The sequence below is a fragment of the Halictus rubicundus genome, chromosome 1, assembly GCF_050948215.1.
Source record: "Halictus rubicundus isolate RS-2024b chromosome 1, iyHalRubi1_principal, whole genome shotgun sequence".
In the NCBI taxonomy this organism is placed as follows: Eukaryota; Metazoa; Arthropoda; class Insecta; order Hymenoptera; family Halictidae; genus Halictus; species Halictus rubicundus.
Window position 1 is genome coordinate 24,744,238 of NC_135149.1, and position 20,378 is coordinate 24,764,615.

Genomic DNA, 20,378 nt, shown 5'->3' on the forward strand with positions numbered 1-20,378 from the left:
TTACAATTTATTGTGAGCGTGTTTACAGTCATTAATCAAGGTTCACGAACATTTCTCGAAACCCTGGGGGGATCGTGTCGTCGTTATTTCACTATTTACATCAAGTGTCCTACTTTTACGAATTTCTCGTACTGAAGGTCACGTGAAGGTCATAATATTACAGGTCATTGGATTCGTCTTGACCTTGGCTATCATATAGCTATAATAAAAATATATCACTCCACTAAAAAAAAAAAACTTCATGGTCCTTGAAATCTCAAAAAATATAACCTTGAACACATTTTTTTTTGCCCCTCTGAACCAACTAATGTTTAGCACCCTGTATACTGCAACTAAGAAACCGTTGAGTAAACAAATTTCTGTTATTTCCATGACATCTAGCTAAAATTAAATCTAATAAAATATCTAAAATCTTTATTCTAATTAAATATAATTAACATACATCTACTGTCACCAGCGTAGACCTGCAGTGAATTAAAACCGTAAACACGTACGGAGCCGTCGCGTGTGTCATCGGGTAAATAAAATTGCAAGGGGCGTGCAATTTCTAGGTTTCCGAGTGTCCCATGTTCGGCCACGTTGCAATATATCGGTTTGTTCCGGCGTGGGGCAGAAGAGGGAGACTTATTAGCGAGTACATCAGCTGTTGGAGAACATATGTCGCGAGCCGTTTGGCTCGTGCCAACGAAATCGTGAACCCGTCCTCCCCTATCTAAAATATCGGACGCCCTTTCCCCCCTCCCCTCCCCCCGCCCCCGGGACATTGGTTCGCACGCGTCGATTTCCGCGTGCGCGTACTTAATATCTGAGGGGGGTGAGTTCCATGGGGGCTGTTCATGGGGGCTGCTCGAGAGATAACAACACCGGACGCTTATATTAACTCGGTCGCCCTCCCCGTGAGAACTTTTTTATCTCCGTAGAAACTGTTGCCCGATTCCGCATCGCCCGAGCCTAACCCCTCGAGCACATGTTCCGATGGGAATCGTTCGACCGCGGATCTTTGTGCCAAACAAGCCTTTTTTTCCGCGTTGATTGTAAGGAACGCTGAACGGCAACGTGTTTCCGATTTTGACAATTTTAGTAAGTCGAAAATAATATGACAGCATTCTTGCAGCGCTCTGTCATATAAACGAGACCCGCGGTCTAGTGAGAATTAGCGTGTGGATCTAAAAGTAAAAATTGTATCCAGTTTAATGCTGATCGCTAGACCTCTGTGCAAACTCAAAAATTGTTCGCGCCGATCGCGCTACGCGGGAGCCGATGTTTAATGGATTGGCGAAGATTAAAAATCGCGAAAGACAAATGCACCGTGGTGCGTCATTTGTCTGCTGGACGTGGTGCTCTTCAAAAGGTGCGCATTTGTACCGGGAGAACGGTGATGTAATTCATCAGCGCGCCAGTCCCTTGACTGGACTTCTCTTCCGGTTAATACAGTGCATTAATCTACATGAGCCGCGTACAGTTCCAGCACGTGCGAACGCAGCGCGGAAAGATCGCGAGCGGCGTGTGACCGTGCACGTGGACTAATCGCGTGGCCGGATTAGGTTTATATTAACCGGCGACTCTCGGACTCGGAACTGCGTGTAGCCTGGGTGGAACGTACAAAAACAGGGAACAATGAGCGGCACGTGAGAGGAAGCTGACTCGGGCTGAAATCGAGCCGCCACGTGGCTGCATTAGGTTCGTTTCAGCAATCAGGCTCCGGTGGCGTGTCGGCCGACCGTGATGGTCCTCGTGGGACACAATTTTTTCGGCTAATTCTAGCACTGTTAGGCCACCGCCGATTTTTATGCGAAATTCTACATTCGGAATCGACGGATTAGGGTCCCATAGGTTTAGCTCGCGACTTGATATAATAATATCCGAACAGTGCGCAACTGTTCGAGCTTCAACGTGCCGAAGCTTTCCTTATTAAGATCGAGCATTGATGCCTTTTCACCTGACAGGATACTCATGCAACGGTCTGGTTCTGCGGGGAGGAAAAAGGAACGGAGTGGAAGCCGCTAATAAAATTAATATCACAACGCGATCGTAAAACGTGATCGACACAGGATGGCCGAGTGATCGTCCAGCTCTCGTCGTTTTATTGTAATTAGACCGCATGCTGAAATCGGTTTAACCTGTAATTAAATGGAATTCCTCTCGAGCGGAATACAAAAAAATAATCATCGCCGGGCGCGAGCAGGAGTTTAATTAAGAAAACAGAAAACCGACGAACAACAGATTTTTCGTTTACGAGAACGTTCGCGGGACGGCTGCTACACCGATTGCCGAGCACGCGAAACCGATGGCCGAAGGCATTTCTGATTCGATTTATCACTGTCGTCCGAAGGTTCGTGGGACAACGTCACCAACGTTCAACAAGAAGAACCGAGCCGACGTTTCAACGTTCAACAAGAGGAATCGAGTCGGCGTCAATCGGCCCGTGCGCCACAATCTGACTCCCCGCTGCGAGCCCCTGTCTCTTTATTATGCCAGCAACCGTTGCTCGCTATTAAACCAACCAGAGAGCCTTTGCAAAATCTGCAAAACCGGCCATTCGACTGCGATAGGTTCGGCATTAATCGAGGGGGAGGCTAAAATTAGTGGGGGTGCTGCTCCAGAAAATTTCAGCTTCCTATGCGCGCATGCGCACAACAGTGAAACTCCATGCCGCGGGAACTGTGAAGCTCACAAAGATTTTTCTATCTTTTTATTGTATTAAATGTTATCGACGATATCTAGTGGAAATACAGAGATTTCTCTATATATGTCGTCAAGGCCTGGATGATAAACGTCGCGAAATTATCCCCTCTACCGCGGGGTATACCCCGTGAGGGGTCGCGAAGAACGAGAGGCCTCCTAGACGATATACAAGGTGTTTCACCTAACTCGAGCATCTAAAATATCTCGCTTGATTTGTATGATAGAAAAAAATTGCAGAGGAAAACATTAGTTGGTTCAGAGGGGCACCAGTTCAAGTTGAACACCAGCGTCCATGGAGTGTAAATGTATGGTGTGGAGTCGTTGGTGATAACAAACTCAAGGTCACGTGAAGGTCATAATATTACAGTTCGTTGGATTGGTCTTGACCTCGGCTATCATATAGCGATAATAAAGAAACTTCGATGACCTTGCAATCTCAAAAAATATAACCATGAACAAACTTGTTTGCCTATCATAATATTTGTCCCTCTGAACCAACTAATGTTTTCCTCTGCAATTCCTTTCTATAACAAAAAACAGATGCTCGGGTTAGGTGAAACACCCTGTATGTCTCCTAGGCGGCACACGACGCTGGCAGGACCCGTGTCGTTGACGTATATCGAGAATTCACTGTAGTGCTGCAGTACCATAACGGTCTCCCATAATTGCTAAACAACGCACCGTTCCGAAGACGTCGGACCAACGCGAGGGGCACACTCGAAGCATCGGAGGACACGTTATACGACGCGTTCCGACAAATTTGCCGGAGTCCGTTTATCAAGATCTGACGCGACTTTCATCGCGACATGTTCGCATGTATCTCCGCGAAAGCGACGTTTACGATCTGGCGGAATGACGAAAGGATCGGGCGCCAGATCGTTTCGAACCGGCCGCCGGTGTAATTCGTTCGTCGAAGTGAGCAAATCACTCGGGGGAAACGAGCGAACATTAATTTTGTCGCGGAATCGAAGACGATTCTAGCCGGGAGAACCGGACCGTGTCACCCGGGCCCCGGCGACCCCGTCGAGTTAATAACTTATTTCCTTAAAAACTGAATCGACGGGGACGGACGACGTTCGACACGGCGGATGAAAATAAGGCGAGAAAAGAAGAAGAGGATCGGAGTCACGCGTTATCTCGGCATCGCGTAAGTTTCCACGAGAGAGAAAGAGAGAGAGAGAGAGATGGCCGGCGTCGTTAGGGACACGTGCAATTGGTCTGCTCAAGGGAGCATCGAAAAAAAGAGGAAGTCGAGGAAGGTATGGACAAGAGGAAGAATACGAACAAGAAGAATAAGAGTGAAACGAAGGAGGGGGAACGGGGAGGAAAAGGAGGAGGAGGAGAAGAAGAAGAAGAAGAAGAAGAAGAAGAAGACGAAGGATGGCTCGTAAAGTTGCAGTAGCAAGAAGAGAAGGCGACTGGTCGAGCGAGGACCAACACAGGGGAAGAAGGATGAAACTAGCGTGCGTAATTATTCGGTGCGAACGATGTTTAAGTACTGGACTCTCGGCAGCGGAATAAGCGAGGTAGTTGGCAGGAGGAAGCGAGCCGCAGAGAAAAAAACAAGAAAAAAGGAGAATGCCGGCAGAAAACGAGAAGGATAGAGAGGGCTGGGACGGAGGGGGTACGGAGGGGGGCACCAAGGATATAATTCAGCAAAAGCCTCGGCGAAATTAGTATCTGGAAGTGCTTCCAGCGTCCTCGGGCAGGATGTACCACGTGAACGCGTGCAGAGATATTCATTCGGGACGATGACTACACTGAAACCGAGGGGAACCACGGTCGCGAAATGAAACTCCAATCGGGCCAATCGTATCCCATCTGCGGGGGCCACTTTCGACCAATTTTCGGTAGCAATCCGTTGATCAACGCTGAAAGCCCAAGCTTCTTGCCATCCGCGGGCGCGTTAATGTTGCAAATTAGTTTACTCGTGCTGCGCGAAAAGCATTTTCGGTCGCTCACGATCGCATCGCTCGGACCACTGGAATTGCAGGCAAAAATCAAATTAATTTTAATGGATCGCGTGTGCCACTGGCTTTGCGAAGTCGCGTCTCTTTTTTCCTCGTCGTCTCCCTCTTCTTTTCGGCAACAGAATGATCACAAAACCGGGACAGTGTACGTACTCTGGCCGGAGAGTGATGCTTTCTTCAATAGGCTGTTTCGGACGCGGGCTGTAGAGTTTTTAGCGGATGAAATTGCCGAAGACGAAAACTATGAGATCGAAATCAACATTGTTAACAGGAATGCAGGAAAATTTTTGAAAAACGATGCAACACCTTACTCTCATTTTTGATACACTGTGGACTCGGAATTGCTTTTTAACACATTCTTGCGAAATCCAGAGAACGAACAATAATAATGCACGGAAGTGCTAACAATCTGAGCTTGAAAAATGAATTTACAAGCAAAACTGTATTAAAAAACGATCGAAAGAAGACCATTTCTTCCGACTTCGGAACTTCTTATTTTGTCTAGTGATCAATTTCGAAGCGTACAGGCGTCTTCCTCGAACGGTTACTATCACATTATAAAAACAAGAGGCGAACATTTATTCGGATCACGCGCGCCGGTTATTACGAAACACGCACAAACAAATACGTATGCAGCAATTTCTATGGGCTGGATAGCCGTAAAGTAAAATTCTAATCTCGCCGGCAAGCGTGAAATACGACGGGCAGAAACGAACGATGCCGGGCAAAAAGAGACAGCGAATATAAATCGAGCAGGCGCGTGCATCTCGAGCAATAAGGTGCAATTAGACGGCGGGACAAACGGCGGCGGCTAATTACTAAGTTCGGAAGCGCTGCTGCCGCGGACCCGCGCCCACGCGACAACGACCGGACCATTAGACGGATTCATCACATCCTTTTCAGAACGTCGGGTTTTATCGCTTGATACTTGTCTCCTCGTCTGCGGCGGGTTTCTCACGCGACGGTTAATACGTGCAGAAAATGATTGATCAATTACGGAGAGGAAGCGACAGGAGAGACGAGAGGAAGCAGAGGTTGCCCGCGCGAGAGAGAACGCGGCCGAGTGAACACGCGCGCGCGCGCTCGCGCTCGCGAGCGGAGATATACGCGCGCGGTGTATCGTTTCGCGGTGGCTTGGCAGCATAGACACACGTACCGTGATTCAGTAACGTGTAACTAGCGGGATTGCAATCGGGAGAACGCTGGACTTGTGCCCAGCACGCTCCACCGGGCTGCTGTTCCGACAAGGACGAGACTATGGTGGCACGCCGGGGAGAGAAGGAGACACGGGATCTCGATAAGAAGATGTAGCACGAGTACCCTCTTCGGGTACTAGAATGGAAAAAGAGGAGGAAGACTAGGTGGAACGAGGGAGCCGCAGATCGTGGTCGTCGTCGTCGATCGTTTCTCTCTCTCCGGCTCCCCTGTCGGCCCGGAGCCGAGGAAAGGACGACGATATCGGGAGTCCTTCCGTATGAGCGCACGTTCGTGAAATAGCAAGCCGAAAGGAGCAAAGAGAGAAAGAGAGGCAGACGTTAAGCCGTGCATACCGTGGCACGGCTAACCGAGGAGGATCAGAGGAGGTAGGAAATACGGGTTCAAACGGTAGGTGCAACGAGGACAAAGAAACGGTGACGATGGCTTGGTGTGGGCGCGTGTCTGGCAGCTGCCGCTTACAGGTGGTGTGCTTGCTTGGGAACCAACCTCTACGGACCGTTCCCACGGAAGGCCTGTCCCCCACTAGGGACCCTGGCTAAAGCCCCTTGCCCCACCCTGCCGAAGGGCCCTTGACTATATAAGCTTCAGCCACGGCCGTGCAGCCACCACAATCACTGTGATCGTTCACCAAGTTCGAACAGGAGACGCGTCGGAAGATAGTCGATACGTTTCCAACGAATTTTCGAGTGAACGGCTCTCTAGACAAAATTCCAAAAGGCCTGTAACGCCTCTGTGACACAATCCAAAGGACATTCGAAAAGTGTGCATCATCATCCGTCTCTAAGTGCAGTTTATATCGTTATCGGTGTGTGAGAAGGTACCCTCGCCAAAAGGATTAACCCGACATGCAGATGCACGAGCAGATCATGATGGTCGACGGGCAGGAGCAGCCCATCTCCAGGACCTATCAGTACAGAAAGGTAAGCGTCGTCCTTAGAATCCCTTCTTCGCGACAACCACTTGTTGCTTATCCGAGAAAATTATATATATTCTTCTCTGGCGCTTCTTGTCAGAATCATCAAAGTTCTTCCGATGAATTGTGTGTCACCCGAAGGCAACAACCAACCTCTCTATAACGGCTCCCTCAATTTTTGATTTACAGGTGATGAAACCTATGCTCGAACGGAAACGCCGAGCGCGCATCAACCGGTGCCTGGACGAGCTGAAGGACCTCATGGTGACGGCGCTGGCCTGTGACGGCGAGAACGTCGCGAAGCTCGAGAAGGCCGATATTCTCGAGCAGACCGTGCGTCATCTGCACAAGTTGCAACGGCAGCAGCGTCTCTCCGCGAACCCTGTGATCGACGCCGATCGCTTCAGAGCCGGATACACGCATTGCGCCAACGAAGTCAGCCGCTGTTTGGCAGCCACTCCCGGCGTGGACGTCGCCCTCGGCACCAAACTGATGACCCACTTGGGCCACAAGCTGAACGCCATGGACAAAACTGGCCCTTTGACCATCCACGTGGCCGCGCCGCAGTCCTCTCCATCGTCCAGCAGCGATCTCAGCTCCGACGAATACTCGATGCCTCTGACACCGGCCTCCAGCCAACCTTCTCCCGTCCGAACGGAAATCGAGAGCATGTCTCAAGGACACCAAGGTCTCCTGCAGGTCGCCAAACCTAACGAGCCTATCTGGAGACCGTGGTAATCACGGAGAAGAAGCCAACCAACCTGGCCCTCCCCGACGGAAATCGGTTAGAATCGAGGTTTTTCTTTTTCTCTTTTTCCAACGAACGGATGAACGGACTCCCTGAAAAAGACTCCGGAGAAGAATGATCGGACCCTGGTCGGGCCACCAACCAAGAGTATCCATCGAGCGGGGAAGCCGATACCGGTGTTGCAATTTTGTCTGTGATTCGAGCGAAATGATTCGCGAGCCCCTTCGAAAGCGGGGGCGATCGCGCAAACGCGAAGAAACGTTCTCGAGAAGCTGCGGGGATTATTATTAAATACGCCTACACGGGGTGTGCAAATACGGATTCGTGATCCGAAGAGGAATAGACTTAAGATTTTCTGTTTTTAATTTGCTCAACGAGTGAAACATCGTACGGGGCGGGGTGTTGTAACGAGATGTCGATTCTTTTCGTAATGTCCGCCTGTATTATTGTAAATTCGAATCTCGATTGTCGTCGCGGCAGTCGAAAAACGTAGGATCTCGATGTATAACGATACGCTCGCGTAACAGCGTCGCGCGGCTGAAGCTTTAATCCACTCTACAGATATACATATCTATTCTTTATTTCATACTTTTTATCGAGAAGTTTATTTTGCTGATTTTGGCGCGAGAGGATCGCCGGAGGGTGAGCGACCGTTCGAAGAATGAACACTTCCTTTCGCGAGGAAGAATATTCTTTCGCGCCGACAATGTTGTTATAATGTACATACGTATCTCCTCGGTCTGATGTGAGAGCGTTATACTCGACACGAGAATGTTTATGCTCCCGCTGGGATTGTCGGCGGGAGATTAGTGACCGAGCAGAGAATCTTGTGATAGAGAAACGTGTACCTGTGATATTTACTCTAGACGTAGAGAAACGATACTAGATTTCTAATAAACATGTTTCATTGATCAATCTTGCCCTCTGTCTTTTCACCCTATGCTCACCTATTCACCCTATACTAATGCGTTCCAGACCAAATTGTTAATTAACAGTTTGAGTCTCGTCGTGATACAATATAGATTGCTTGAGATTTTTATTTGCTTGACTTTTTGGAAATGAACACTCGGAGCTTGTATTAATTGAGAAATTTTAGGTGTACTCACATTTTCACGCTTTTCCGAAGCTAAATCGACACATTCCTCTCCCACATATCACCTTCACCTGTAAGGGAACAATTTTAATTTTAATTAAAGAAAAGGTAATAGTATTTATATATTATATACAGCTACTTCGTGTAAGAAAGATATTAACAATGTATATTGTTTGAAAATAATCTTTTCCAAATGTGATTGTTAATATCTAGATCTCAATGTTGATATTTGTAAACATTACAAAATTACGAAAGACACAACTTTGCTTATAAAATAGATAAAAAACAATTTAATTTAAAAATAGTTATTTTAAAAATAATTGTTCTGCAATAACAACATAGATACAAGGTATTTCATAAATTATAATCAGCTATAAATTTTTCATTCTCTGTTTTTCATCTATATAAACAGAAATAGTATTTGATTTTTTCGTGTCTAAATGATTTTCGTATTTTTAATATCAAATTTCTAAAATTCATCCAAGAGAAATTTTAATTAAACAATTATTGATGTATTAAGACAAATTTCACAATAATACTGAAGAAAAATAAGATGAAACTGCAAGAATAATGAAATCCATTTATTTGTTTAATTTTCAAAGTATTGTATTTAAACAACTCGGAGAAATGTCACTAATAAATCGCCAGTAAATTAATATACTTGATATGCGACAATAATTATTTTCTATATCACGATAACCCCATAAATATTTTAAACAATTGATTATTTAATTACTTTCTGTTCATTGACTAATTTCCTGTTTTTCAAGAAATTATGTTTCTTTTGTTAACTGTACAATATCTTGTAAACACACGTTGTACTTGCTGTTACCACATTTTACTTCAAAAGTTGTTTGTACGTTTACATTTTTCAAAATTTTTTTTTAAATTCCAAAATCACGTCACGTATAATTATTTGAATCTAGCAGCCACAGTGATCGAGTAGAAAACGAGATAATTCGAACACAAATTGAATAATGTACTAGAAATTTAAGTACAAAGACAATTTACATAAAGAGTGTCATTGTCGCGACAGCGTAATTAATTTTCCACCTCGATGCACTTTTACAAAGCACAACTAAAAAGCGTGCGCGTGCACTGTGCAAATGCAGTAGACTGATACTGAATTCGGTGGGAAGCATGCGCGGAAATCAAACGAAAAGAACAATGTCACTGCTATGAATTTGACGAAGGTCATCATATTAAATATGCATATCGGATAGATTAAAATCGATAGACATCGGTACGCAATCTCTACCATTAGAATCGATATTTTTAACGTCTTTATTCGCGTATGGCACACTTAGAAATAAAATCACATCCAAAACAACAAATATATATCTCAAATTACACGAACGCCATTGATTGGACAGATCAGGATAAAAATTCGTTTTACGTGCTATGGCGTTCTATTTAACGGATTCGTTAAGCATCCATACTTCGGACGTACGAGTGTAAAGGGTTAGGTTAGTATCGCAGTCATATCTGATTTTCCGTTGGACGGTTTAACAAGAAATATCTGGGCTAACAATATTGTTCCGTTACGATTTTGTGTGACACGAGCGTCTTCGATGAACGAGCACGGGGTCTCTGCCAAGGTTAATTATCAATCTACAATTTACTGCGGAAACATTGGCGGCACACGTGCGAGCGTCGAGTAAATAGAAGATGATTTCGCGGTATACGTTGACACTCGTCGGATTTTGGGCGCACAATTCAAAACACAGCACGGCCCCGACAATGGGCGAACTCCAGGCAGGCCCCAGAAACCGTGAAACATCTTTAGAACACGATTATACTCACTTTTCCGAGATCGAGACCGCCACTCAGGTGTAGCACGTGCTGTCATCACAGGTGCACGACCACGCTCCGCGGCCATCTTGTGGCGATTTTCGGAAGGTACTGGAACTGTAACGGTGTCTTTGTCGGTAAAATGGAATTTGATAGGTTCTGCACCAATTTTGCATTTTGTAAACGGACTGGATACAAATTTGAAAGTTGTTTCTCGCCATAGCTCTCGGTTTTTCAGAAATTTAACGAGAAGGCTGAATTTTAAAATTTAAAATTGCTTTCTGCCTTAGCTGTAAACAAAATGTACAAATGTTTCTTGTGTAGGATGATTCTGTAGACTCCCCTGAGTACAATGGTATATTTTATCAGAAAATATTTAAAAAAACGAGACGTCTGTAATGCATGAATGTTTTGGGATATTTTTCAGTTTATTTTGTAAAATTAAGGATTTCAGATGCAATCGAATTACATCACACAATAAAGTGCACTTTTTTCATTTTCTCAAAAATAATAAATTTGTAACTTAAGCAGGATAATTTTAAATATATTTTATTATTTTTTGGCGATCTTTCACTGATATAATATATACATAAATCTAATTATGTAATGTGCTAAATTTTATACACACGCTAAAGAATTTCGTAGAACGTAATAATGAATTGTTATAAATGTATTACGAATATGTAACGTGTAGTAAAATTGTATTGAACTATTAAAAGATTTATTGTTACATATACATTCAAATTTTATTATAAGCTCACATTTCATTTCTATTTCCTAAACCCGATTGCGATGTATAAATATAGAATTATAGGAAAAATATTATTTCACTTTTTTTGTATATAAATAATTTTTGTAGACCTGAAAGTATGTATGTTTTTTCTTACATTTTTTGACAACTTCATTTAATATTATTCATGCTGAAATTTGTGTTGCACAAATCTATCTTTCGAAAAAGAACGGTAGTATATTCTTTCATGCGGCTAATCGATCGTACGAATCCAGTTTCCAAGACAACGATTCTACCTAAAGTTACCCGCAATGTCATTAAGAAACGAAATCACACGGTTCATCATATCCGTTCTGGTTTTTGCAGCATGTTGTACACGTACAAGTAGACAATTAGTATTATTATTAAAGAATCATATTGTTAGTGCATACTAAAACTGTCCAATTACTGGCATGATATCAAGCCATGAAAAATCCACTGAAGCATGTAATAGTTTTTATCCAATCTCTGTGACACATACATATATATTTTTATTAAGAAATCTTTCGAATTGTTAAAAATTCACAAAATTTTGTATATTTGTTATTCACAGTAACGTACAGTGATATAAATAGTGACATACAGTGATACGTATTACATTTTCGTGAAAAGAATAATTTTCTTCATTTTTCGAACAGATTGGTAAAACTAAAAAAATCAGCGAAAATGATAAAAAGTCGAAAACTTCCCAAACTTCTACAAGTTCGGAAGATTCAATCCATGACATATCGCTTTCGAAAGAATCGATACAATCTTCCTCTAGTTTAAAGGTACATTGTCCGCATATTATTATACTTACAGTGCATATTTATCTTCGTTCAAGAATATTAAATTTCATACAAATTTTTCTACATAATAAACGTATTTTATAACTGTATTTTACGCCTGCTTCGAATATTTCTTATACAGTAAATGTACTTTATTTGCAAATCAGTATACGAAACTTGAACGTTGCATTGTCGGCAGCCATATTGCTCACTATACTTATATTTCACATCGCTTGCTCACTGCTTTATATTATTTACACCGTACTAATTTTGATTATACTATTTCTTCATTACTCTTCCCAAACAGAAATCGACAGGTTGTATGGATCTACTACCTGCAATAGAGTCACAGGGGGTATTAAAAGTCGAAAATAATCCGGAGAAAAAAGAAAACGCTAATGCAAAAAATAAAAAGAATAATCCAAAAAAGTTTACCACCGCCGTAGAGGTATAGTCATATTTTTTACAGCAATCTTGTTGCAATATGTAAACTTAACTAATTAATGTAGAACTGTCTTATAATTCTTGTTCAACATTTTAATATCCCAAAGCTGGATTAACAGTATTAACTGTGTTAATCAATTTGTTAATAAACGATCGTGATCTTATATACTGGTAATACACGTCTTCTGTTTAACAAATTCTATCTAAACCATCTGAATCACATTTTTTTTTATGAAATGTTTTTTAAGAGTGGCTATGAAACAGTAATAACTAATTGCTTCGTTTGATAAATTAATCAGGAAGCAGTCTTATTATTGTGCAACCGTTATCGACAACAGTTTATTTTAATATGTTATTCATTTGTTATTGCATAGTTTCGATTTGAAATAATGTTATTTTGTGTGGCATAAGTTGTGGAAACCAAATGGTTTTAGAATTGCGCGAATACGAATATTTTTACAAACGTATTCACTTGCCAGAACATCAAGAAGAAAAGAATAGAAGAAATATTAGCGAAGAAGAAGCAGGAAGAGGAAGAAAGGGAAAGATTCGTGAAGGAGTCTGCTGAGAAGAAGGCAGCCGAAAAAGCAGAAATAATAAGACAAGCTAAAAGGTTAATTCTGTATAGAAAACCAATGTGCAGGCGCATTAATCGAGCTCTAGTGGTTTCTGAGGTAATTCGTATGGTATTGGTATAGTTCAGTACAGAACTAAACAGTAAGTATGTACTGTTCCGTACCGATTGAATGTGAAGCGATTAAAAATTTGTTTGGCAGTGCTACAGAGAGCTGGACGCTCAAGTGAAGTTTCAAGAAACCATTAAACGCATGGATCAAGAAGAAGAGGAGAGGTATGTGAATTTGATGAAGTCTGACGTAGCAAAGTACGAGGAGGAGGAACGAGAAAAAGCGAGACAACAACTCGAGAAGCAGAGAAAGTATGCTAGTGGATTAAGAGAACAGTAAGTTCGGAAATGTTTGAACGGAAGTTCCTGCGCAATGTTTGTACGATAAAGTTCACCGGCGACCGTAGGATCGAAGAAAACGAGAGGAACGCGAACGAGAAGAAGACTGAAGAATTCGAGACTGGGAAACAGGATCAAATCAATATAACCAAATATCTGCAGGATATAAAGGAGCACGAGGAACAGGAAGTTCGTATCTCTGCTTATTCGCATTCGCGCTACCACTTCAATATAAGATTCTGTTGAAACAAATGTGAAAAAACGTCACAGAAAAAATGGAATATGTCCATCATGATAAATGTCACAGAAAAATTGTTATAACATCAGAATGTTATACATATCTTACTGATATGCATTTGCAGTTGCTGAATAAGAAGCAGAAGCTGAAGCAATTCTTCAGAGACGCCATCGAAGAGAAGAAACGGTTCGATCTGAAGCTCAAGCAGGAAGAAGAGTTCGAGGATCGAGCGATCGAAGCGTATCAGAATGCCAGGACACGAATCAATAAGATGCACAAGGAAATTCCGTTGAAAAGGAAACAGAACGTTGAGCTGAAAGCTCGAGCCATAGGTAATTCTGATCGTTTTACATTAAATTATTTAACACATTAATTGCCGTATCAATCGCGTACGGACTGATTCTTTGACTGGCTCCACAAGCTCCAAGTAGACGAATAAAATTTCACGACTTTTTTTTTAGTAATAAGCGGTATTTGGTTTTTCCATTTAGCGGAGAAGCATCAGATGTTCATGCACTCGACGGAAGAACTGGAGAACAAAATCTTCGAGAAAGCCACGGAGGAGCAGGAGGCGTTGTACAAAGAGAAGGAGAGGAATCGAAAGGATCGCGAGGACCGTATGCGGAAGCAGTTGCAGGATCTTCGAAAAGAAACGGCGCACGCGAAATTGGAGCAATTTCGGAAGGCGAAGGATCTGAATGATTGGGAAATGCTGCAGAGATTCAAAAGGGTGGAATACAACGAGGACTGGGAGCTGAAAGAGCAACGCGCACAATGGGATAAAAAGATGGAGTACGGAAACTCGTTGCGGAGATGTGTCGTGAGTGATTCGAATTGAAGAGCGTCGGTAGTATGAATTCGCTTCTCCTAAATCACTGTAATCGATGGTCTGTTTGTAGAGTCAGAAGGAACTTGAACGACAACAGGAGCAGATTTTAGAAGAGAAAGCTGGAGACTTGACGGAAGTCGTCGAAAAGGAGAACCAGAGAGTCATCGATTACGCGAACGAAGTGATCGATGAATCGAGAAATGTGCGACCTCTGTACCCGATTCTCAAAGCTGTGGAGGTATGGGACGAAATATGGATTATTGCATTTTTCTCCAACTAGTTACGCAAGATAATTTATAATAATATAATCGTGTTGTTACGCGAATGTTAATCATTTTAGGAATGTAAAAAGGAGATGGGTCTGGTACCATTAAGGAAAAAAGTGGAAACGGTAACAGCAACTGGGCCGAAAAGAAGGCAAAGTCGCCTTCGTGTTTGTACAAAGTTCGTTCCGGAGGAACAAATTTGTTATTTATAAGGAGCAATAAAACCGAGAAAACATTGATTAAAATTTCACCGACAGAAATTATCGCTGAAATTTTTTATATAAATCAAGGAATATCTACGCTTGCTCTTTAAAGTGAATTCTATTCAGTATCCCAAAGAACTCGCATAGATTATGTGCAAGTGATAATACTGATAATAGTGTATGACAAAACTATGCTTTTTACGGTTGATTAGTCTGCAGAGTTTATACGTTTATAGAATTTACAAATATGTATACAAAATATCGTACAATAAAAGTTTAAAAATCAATCAATTCAATCTCTACTTTCAATTGAACGCGTTCCGTGCCAGCGGCGTTTCAAAAAAAAAAAAAAAAGAATATCTCCAATGGGAGAAAACCCTCTTCTGTATCACTCATTTTTCGAATCAATATACAATCGTTGCAATGTGAAGTGAACGCCACAGATTATGCCTTTTAGTGCATTAGGTTAACTACTTTTGTAATCAATGTACCCGCTCATGTGTACAATCTCAGGTTCAAATTATTATTGCGAGGAAATTATATTTCGAGGAAATTGTATGGTCGACATTTTTACATGTGCGTGTTGATCTAACTGAAAAATACGAGACGAAAACGCGGCGGTTCGGAAAGTCTATGTCTGTTCGAATTAAGCAGATATGAGCGAACCAGAGAAGAAGCCACCGCAGCGACTGTCACCGGTGTTCACCTTCCTGAACGCAGGACTTTCTGGGTACTTAGCATAATGTTATAAAATTAATATTTCCCTGAACAACGATTAATTAAGGAACAGACCATAGCAATTAACTAAGAGATACGGCAACCGTGTGCTATTAAATTTCCATTAAAATTTCCTAGCATGGCTGCAACTTGCGTGGTGCATCCTATGGATGTAATTAAAAATCGGATTCAACTCCAAGAAGGGAAGACTTCGATTGGTACTGTGATAGGTTCTATAATAAAAAATGAAGGGCTGCTCCGATTCTATTCTGGACTAAGCGCCGGTCTTGTGCGGCAGGCAACGTACACTACTGTAAGACTTGGTATTTATAATCAACTGCAAGAATATTGGAGGCAAGTTGCAAATCGAATTTACTGTGACTTTTTAACGTAAAATATATAGTAGCACTGATTTACGTTGTTTAATCATCGAACCATCAATTTATTTGAATATATTGTGAAATTTCGATTTTTCTGAAGATGACAACTATTCATTTAATGCGATCGCTATAAATTAACTAATCGAAAGACAAGTTTGATACTCCGAGTCAAAGTAGACCCGGACACTGCTGTCGGAGGATTAAATATGTATTTTAATAATTAATATTTGGTATTACCACCTGACTGATTGTGAATCACATTATTATTACGACGCGTAATAGTACCGAAATATAAGAATTGTTTATATTTCCGTTAATTTCTATTTCAAATCGTTAGACAAACACACACTGGTAAACCTAATTTCGGTATACTGTCATTGATGGCAGCCACAGCAGGATCCATGGGGGCATTCGTTGGTACGCCGGCGGAAGTTGCTCTTGTAAGAATGACTGCTGATGGCAGACTACCAAAAGGTTTCCGCATTGTCACTTTCTTAATGTTGCACACATCCCTGAGCTCCTAACAATCAGCTATCTGTTTTAATTCCTCGATGCGTTTTCGTTTCGCGTAGACCAACGAAGAAATTACAAGAATGTGTTCCACGCGTTTGCTATAATAGTTAGGGACGAAGGCGTCACAGCGCTTTGGAGAGGAAGCGTGGCGACAATGGGACGAGCTGTTGTTGTTAATATATCTCAGCTTGCAACGTACAGCCAGGCCAAGTTTTTCATAGCTTCAAAATGTATGATAAAAACTGTATTACTATATATGTTAATTAGAAAACACTTTCCATATTTTCTGTAAACATTGCTGTAAGTAACATTGGCGAGAATTGGTTGTTTTTTTTTGCGTTGCACGATGTAATGCAAGATATAATATAAATTTGAAAATATTTGTTGTGCAGTGCAAATGGAAGACGGTCTAAAACTGCATTTCCTTGCGTCCATGCTGTCCGGATTTCTCACCACCTTCAATAGCATGCCGTTCGACATAGCTAAAACGAGGTAAAACTACATCAGTTTACGTATAAATATATTGTTTGTATATTACAAACTATTATACATACATGCTTTCGAAGTTGCTGAACAAAGTCTCTAACTGTTTGCCTCTAATTCGCTAAAATTTAATTCTTAGATATTAACGAATAAGGAGCCCGGAAAAATAGGGTAAATAGGATAAGGGATTCAATTCCTGTGGGGGGTACCAATTACTGTGCCTATATTAATTATACTTATTTTTAAAGCATAATGAATATTAAAAAAGAGTTACATAATATTGACTGATTTAGTGAAATTGTGATTTAGTGATTTTAGTGAAAAAAATTTAATAACCCTTTTTTAATATTCATTATGCTTTTAAAATAAGTATAATTAATATAGCAACAGTATATGGTATCCCCCACAGTAATTGGGCTCTTTACCCTAGCGTCGTTTCAATTTCAGAATACAAAACTTGAAGAGTACGGGAAAACCGCCAGGCATGTTAACGGTGTTGTTGTCGATAATAAAAACGGAAGGAGTAACAGCATTGTGGAAGGGATTCTTGCCGACTTACTGCAGAATAGGGCCACACACAGTTTTAACGTTGATAATTAATGAACAGATTGTGAAGCTGTACAGGCAGTATTTAGCAGAGAATTGAGTGCTTAAATAAACAAATATGTGCGACGGTTTAAATAGAATATTCAAGCGCTACGTCGTCACGGAAACGTATTGAAACTCGAGTGAGACGGTAAATGACGAACTGAAAATTTTTTAAAGTAAATACCACTGTACAAAACTGTTCACATCCCCCGAAATGTGCAATAAATCAAAAATTGTGGATATAATCCAAGAATATATGTATATGTACCTACATACTCAAATGTTTCTCTACGAATATAATTAATTTACCAATCTACAATAGTTTCATTATACATGATTCTTATCATTTCATGCTTACGAAATTGCAAAAACACCACGCCAAATTTTTAGCAATTTATTGAGTACAAACTTTATTAATCTAAAAATTGTCTTAAATTATTATGTGATAATTCACAGAGTCGCAATTCGAGTACAATGGGGTATTTTATACGATTTTTGGAAAAATTAAATTCTAGTCCTCAAATAATCAACTATGAAAACTTTTGACTTCTCGTTAGTATTAAATTTACAAATACAAGAATGCAAGAAAATCATCGCACTTCAAAAAATATATAAAATTTTTATTCCCCAAGCGGCAATAATATATAAAATTCATTCCTCACGCTGCCAGAATATATGTATGTACAAATTATGTAGCTGTTCAACACTTATCATTGTGAATACAGTATTAGGCGCAGCTCGAGCGTAATAAGGTAAAAATCCTCGCCATAGCGATTTCACCCCCTCTTTCTGCACTATATCGATTATGGTGGCAAAGACATTCGGAGGTTTTGTTGGCCCGGTCCAATTTTGTATTCTATTGAACACAATTATTCATATAGAATAACATTAATGATTCATAACTACGTTCTCAATTAGTATAACAGTACCTAGTTTTAGCTACATCCATGGGAAGCGAAGTTACACACGTCATTAGTCCGGATATCATAGCAGCACAAAATTGCAATAAAACACCATCCTCGAAATGGCCTGCAATTATCAAGATACAGAAACGTATTTTGTCATACTAATAATTAGACTGCGGATCTTTATGCAAAATAAAAAATGTTTGCATTAATTGCTAGACACAGAAGCGAAAGTAAAAATTTTCTTCTTATTTTAATTAGTTTATTAAGCTAAATCCAATACGCGGATGTCCTTAAATCTTTTTAATATGTCCACTGCATTAAATCGTCCTCACCCATTTTTGTCATAAATGCATAAAATCCGCAGTCTACGTTAAATATAGAGAATATAATTTGATACATGAACCCACTGAACCATCAAAGATTATTTTCATGTTTAAAGAAAAATCTATTGTGTCCCTGAAATAAAATGTCCCAGACAAAATTCTAAATAGACAAAATAAAAATGGTTTGCATTAATTGCGAGAAGAGCTACGTGGACATTAATTACCCTTCTTAATAATCTCAATCTGTTGAAAATAATATGTTTGAATTATTTCAATGCTTGTTTTGCGTTATTGGTTGATTTTCAGTTTCAGGAATACCTGTGTCCAACAACATTAATTTGGCCCTGCTGTATGTGCTCAATTGCGTTCCGTTGACAACGCCTCCCCTAACCATAGTTGGCACAGCTCCCCGCCATAGTGAAGTCACGCCGTCTTTCTTTGCGATCTGGATTAATCCGGAAAAGCCATTTCTATAATTCCATCGCTTCTCTAAAAATTGGTCCTTCGGTTTATACACCTTTTTTCAAAAGTTTGCCCGATTAAGAATAGGTCCTACACAATTGAACTGTCTATTGATTCTGCTATGCTATTATTGCAATAAATTATATAACAGTGGCATTATAAACAAAAAATTATAAAAATATTATTAACTCACCAGGAGGTAATTTCATGTCTGCTATCATGCGTACTAAAACCAAATCAGTTGGAGTTCCAACAAACGAACCCACAACGCCGGAAATCGTTCCGATACCGATCATTGTTGGGAAATTCACGCTCCCAAAATGTCGTCTAAATTGCATTAACGAATTAATGTGATTCTACAGCGACTGCACAGGTACAACAAACATGCGCACTCCCCTTAAACTTTTGTATGTTCGAAAATAGTTGTTGAGTTATCAATGAGTATTTCAGTAATCTATATAAATAAAGTAAACGATATAAAAAGGATATTGTATGCACTCACTGGCAAAAATCATATAAACTAGTGTACATTCCGAGTCTAGCTGTGCTGTATGTCAATTGCCGGAGCACACCAGCAGTCCAGCCGACGTAAAACCCACGTGGTCCGACTGTCCGAAAAGTTTCTTGCACCGATGCACCGAGGGAAGCCTTCGAGATCTGCATTCGTACTTTGGTAACATCGAAGGGATGCGTTGTGGTCTGCCCCACGCACCTATTGCAAATAATACGTTTTCATTTTCTAGTTCTTCTTTTTTCGATTTTTCACATAACAGCACCGCCAAGACATATTAATTATCCACGACTGGAATGAAGGTTTAATTATCATTTTACCCGGACACTCCGCCAATGATGAAGTTGACGAAAGTGGGCACTCTCTTGTCTGTATTGGATAGCAGTGACATCGAATCATATTTTGATTTTTATACTTCGTACAATTTGAAAACAATCCTAATAGCAATATGAAAACAACGCTAATACAATTTCAAAAATCCAACTTGCATTTTAACCTTCATTGGGTCCATGTTACATACTCGTGTTGGATTACTACTGAACACAGCAATTTTTGTATCTACAAAATATTTTTTTCTCGTTTCATTTCTTTTCAG

General features: G+C 40.9%; 4 protein-coding genes across 4 annotated transcripts; 3 read left to right on the forward strand and 1 right to left on the reverse strand.

Moving 5' to 3' along the window:
- Positions 1 to 6,106: 6,106 nt before the first annotated feature.
- Positions 6,107 to 8,467, forward strand: LOC143359025 (enhancer of split m7 protein). Its single transcript, XM_076796643.1, has 2 exons — positions 6,107 to 6,793; positions 6,976 to 8,467. The coding sequence occupies exons 1-2, from the start codon at positions 6,719 to 6,721 to the stop codon at positions 7,522 to 7,524; spliced, it is 624 nt and encodes a 207-aa protein (XP_076652758.1). The 5' UTR covers positions 6,107 to 6,718; the 3' UTR covers positions 7,525 to 8,467.
- A 3,772-nt stretch (positions 8,468 to 12,239) lies between these two features.
- LOC143358921 (uncharacterized) lies at positions 12,240 to 15,109 on the forward strand. The gene is made up of 8 exons (XM_076796461.1): positions 12,240 to 12,402; positions 12,878 to 13,072; positions 13,175 to 13,359; positions 13,431 to 13,551; positions 13,725 to 13,932; positions 14,092 to 14,420; positions 14,500 to 14,667; positions 14,770 to 15,109. Exons 1-8 carry the CDS (start codon positions 12,277 to 12,279, stop codon positions 14,905 to 14,907), a joined length of 1,470 nt encoding a protein of 489 aa, XP_076652576.1. The 5' UTR covers positions 12,240 to 12,276; the 3' UTR covers positions 14,908 to 15,109.
- Positions 15,110 to 15,554: 445 nt separating this feature from the next.
- LOC143361623 (mitochondrial 2-oxoglutarate/malate carrier protein) lies at positions 15,555 to 17,637 on the forward strand. The gene is made up of 6 exons (XM_076801183.1): positions 15,555 to 15,628; positions 15,754 to 15,969; positions 16,333 to 16,469; positions 16,568 to 16,738; positions 16,901 to 17,000; positions 17,439 to 17,637. The coding sequence occupies exons 1-6, from the start codon at positions 15,555 to 15,557 to the stop codon at positions 17,635 to 17,637; spliced, it is 897 nt and encodes a 298-aa protein (XP_076657298.1).
- Positions 17,638 to 18,230: 593 nt separating this feature from the next.
- Positions 18,231 to 20,174, reverse strand: LOC143361628 (mitochondrial 2-oxoglutarate/malate carrier protein). The gene is made up of 6 exons (XM_076801195.1): positions 20,104 to 20,174; positions 19,775 to 19,984; positions 19,466 to 19,599; positions 19,129 to 19,299; positions 18,509 to 18,608; positions 18,231 to 18,435 (listed from the first exon to the last, which is right to left on the reverse strand). The coding sequence occupies exons 1-6, from the start codon at positions 20,172 to 20,174 to the stop codon at positions 18,231 to 18,233; spliced, it is 891 nt and encodes a 296-aa protein (XP_076657310.1).
- Between the last annotated feature and the right edge of the window lie 204 nt (positions 20,175 to 20,378).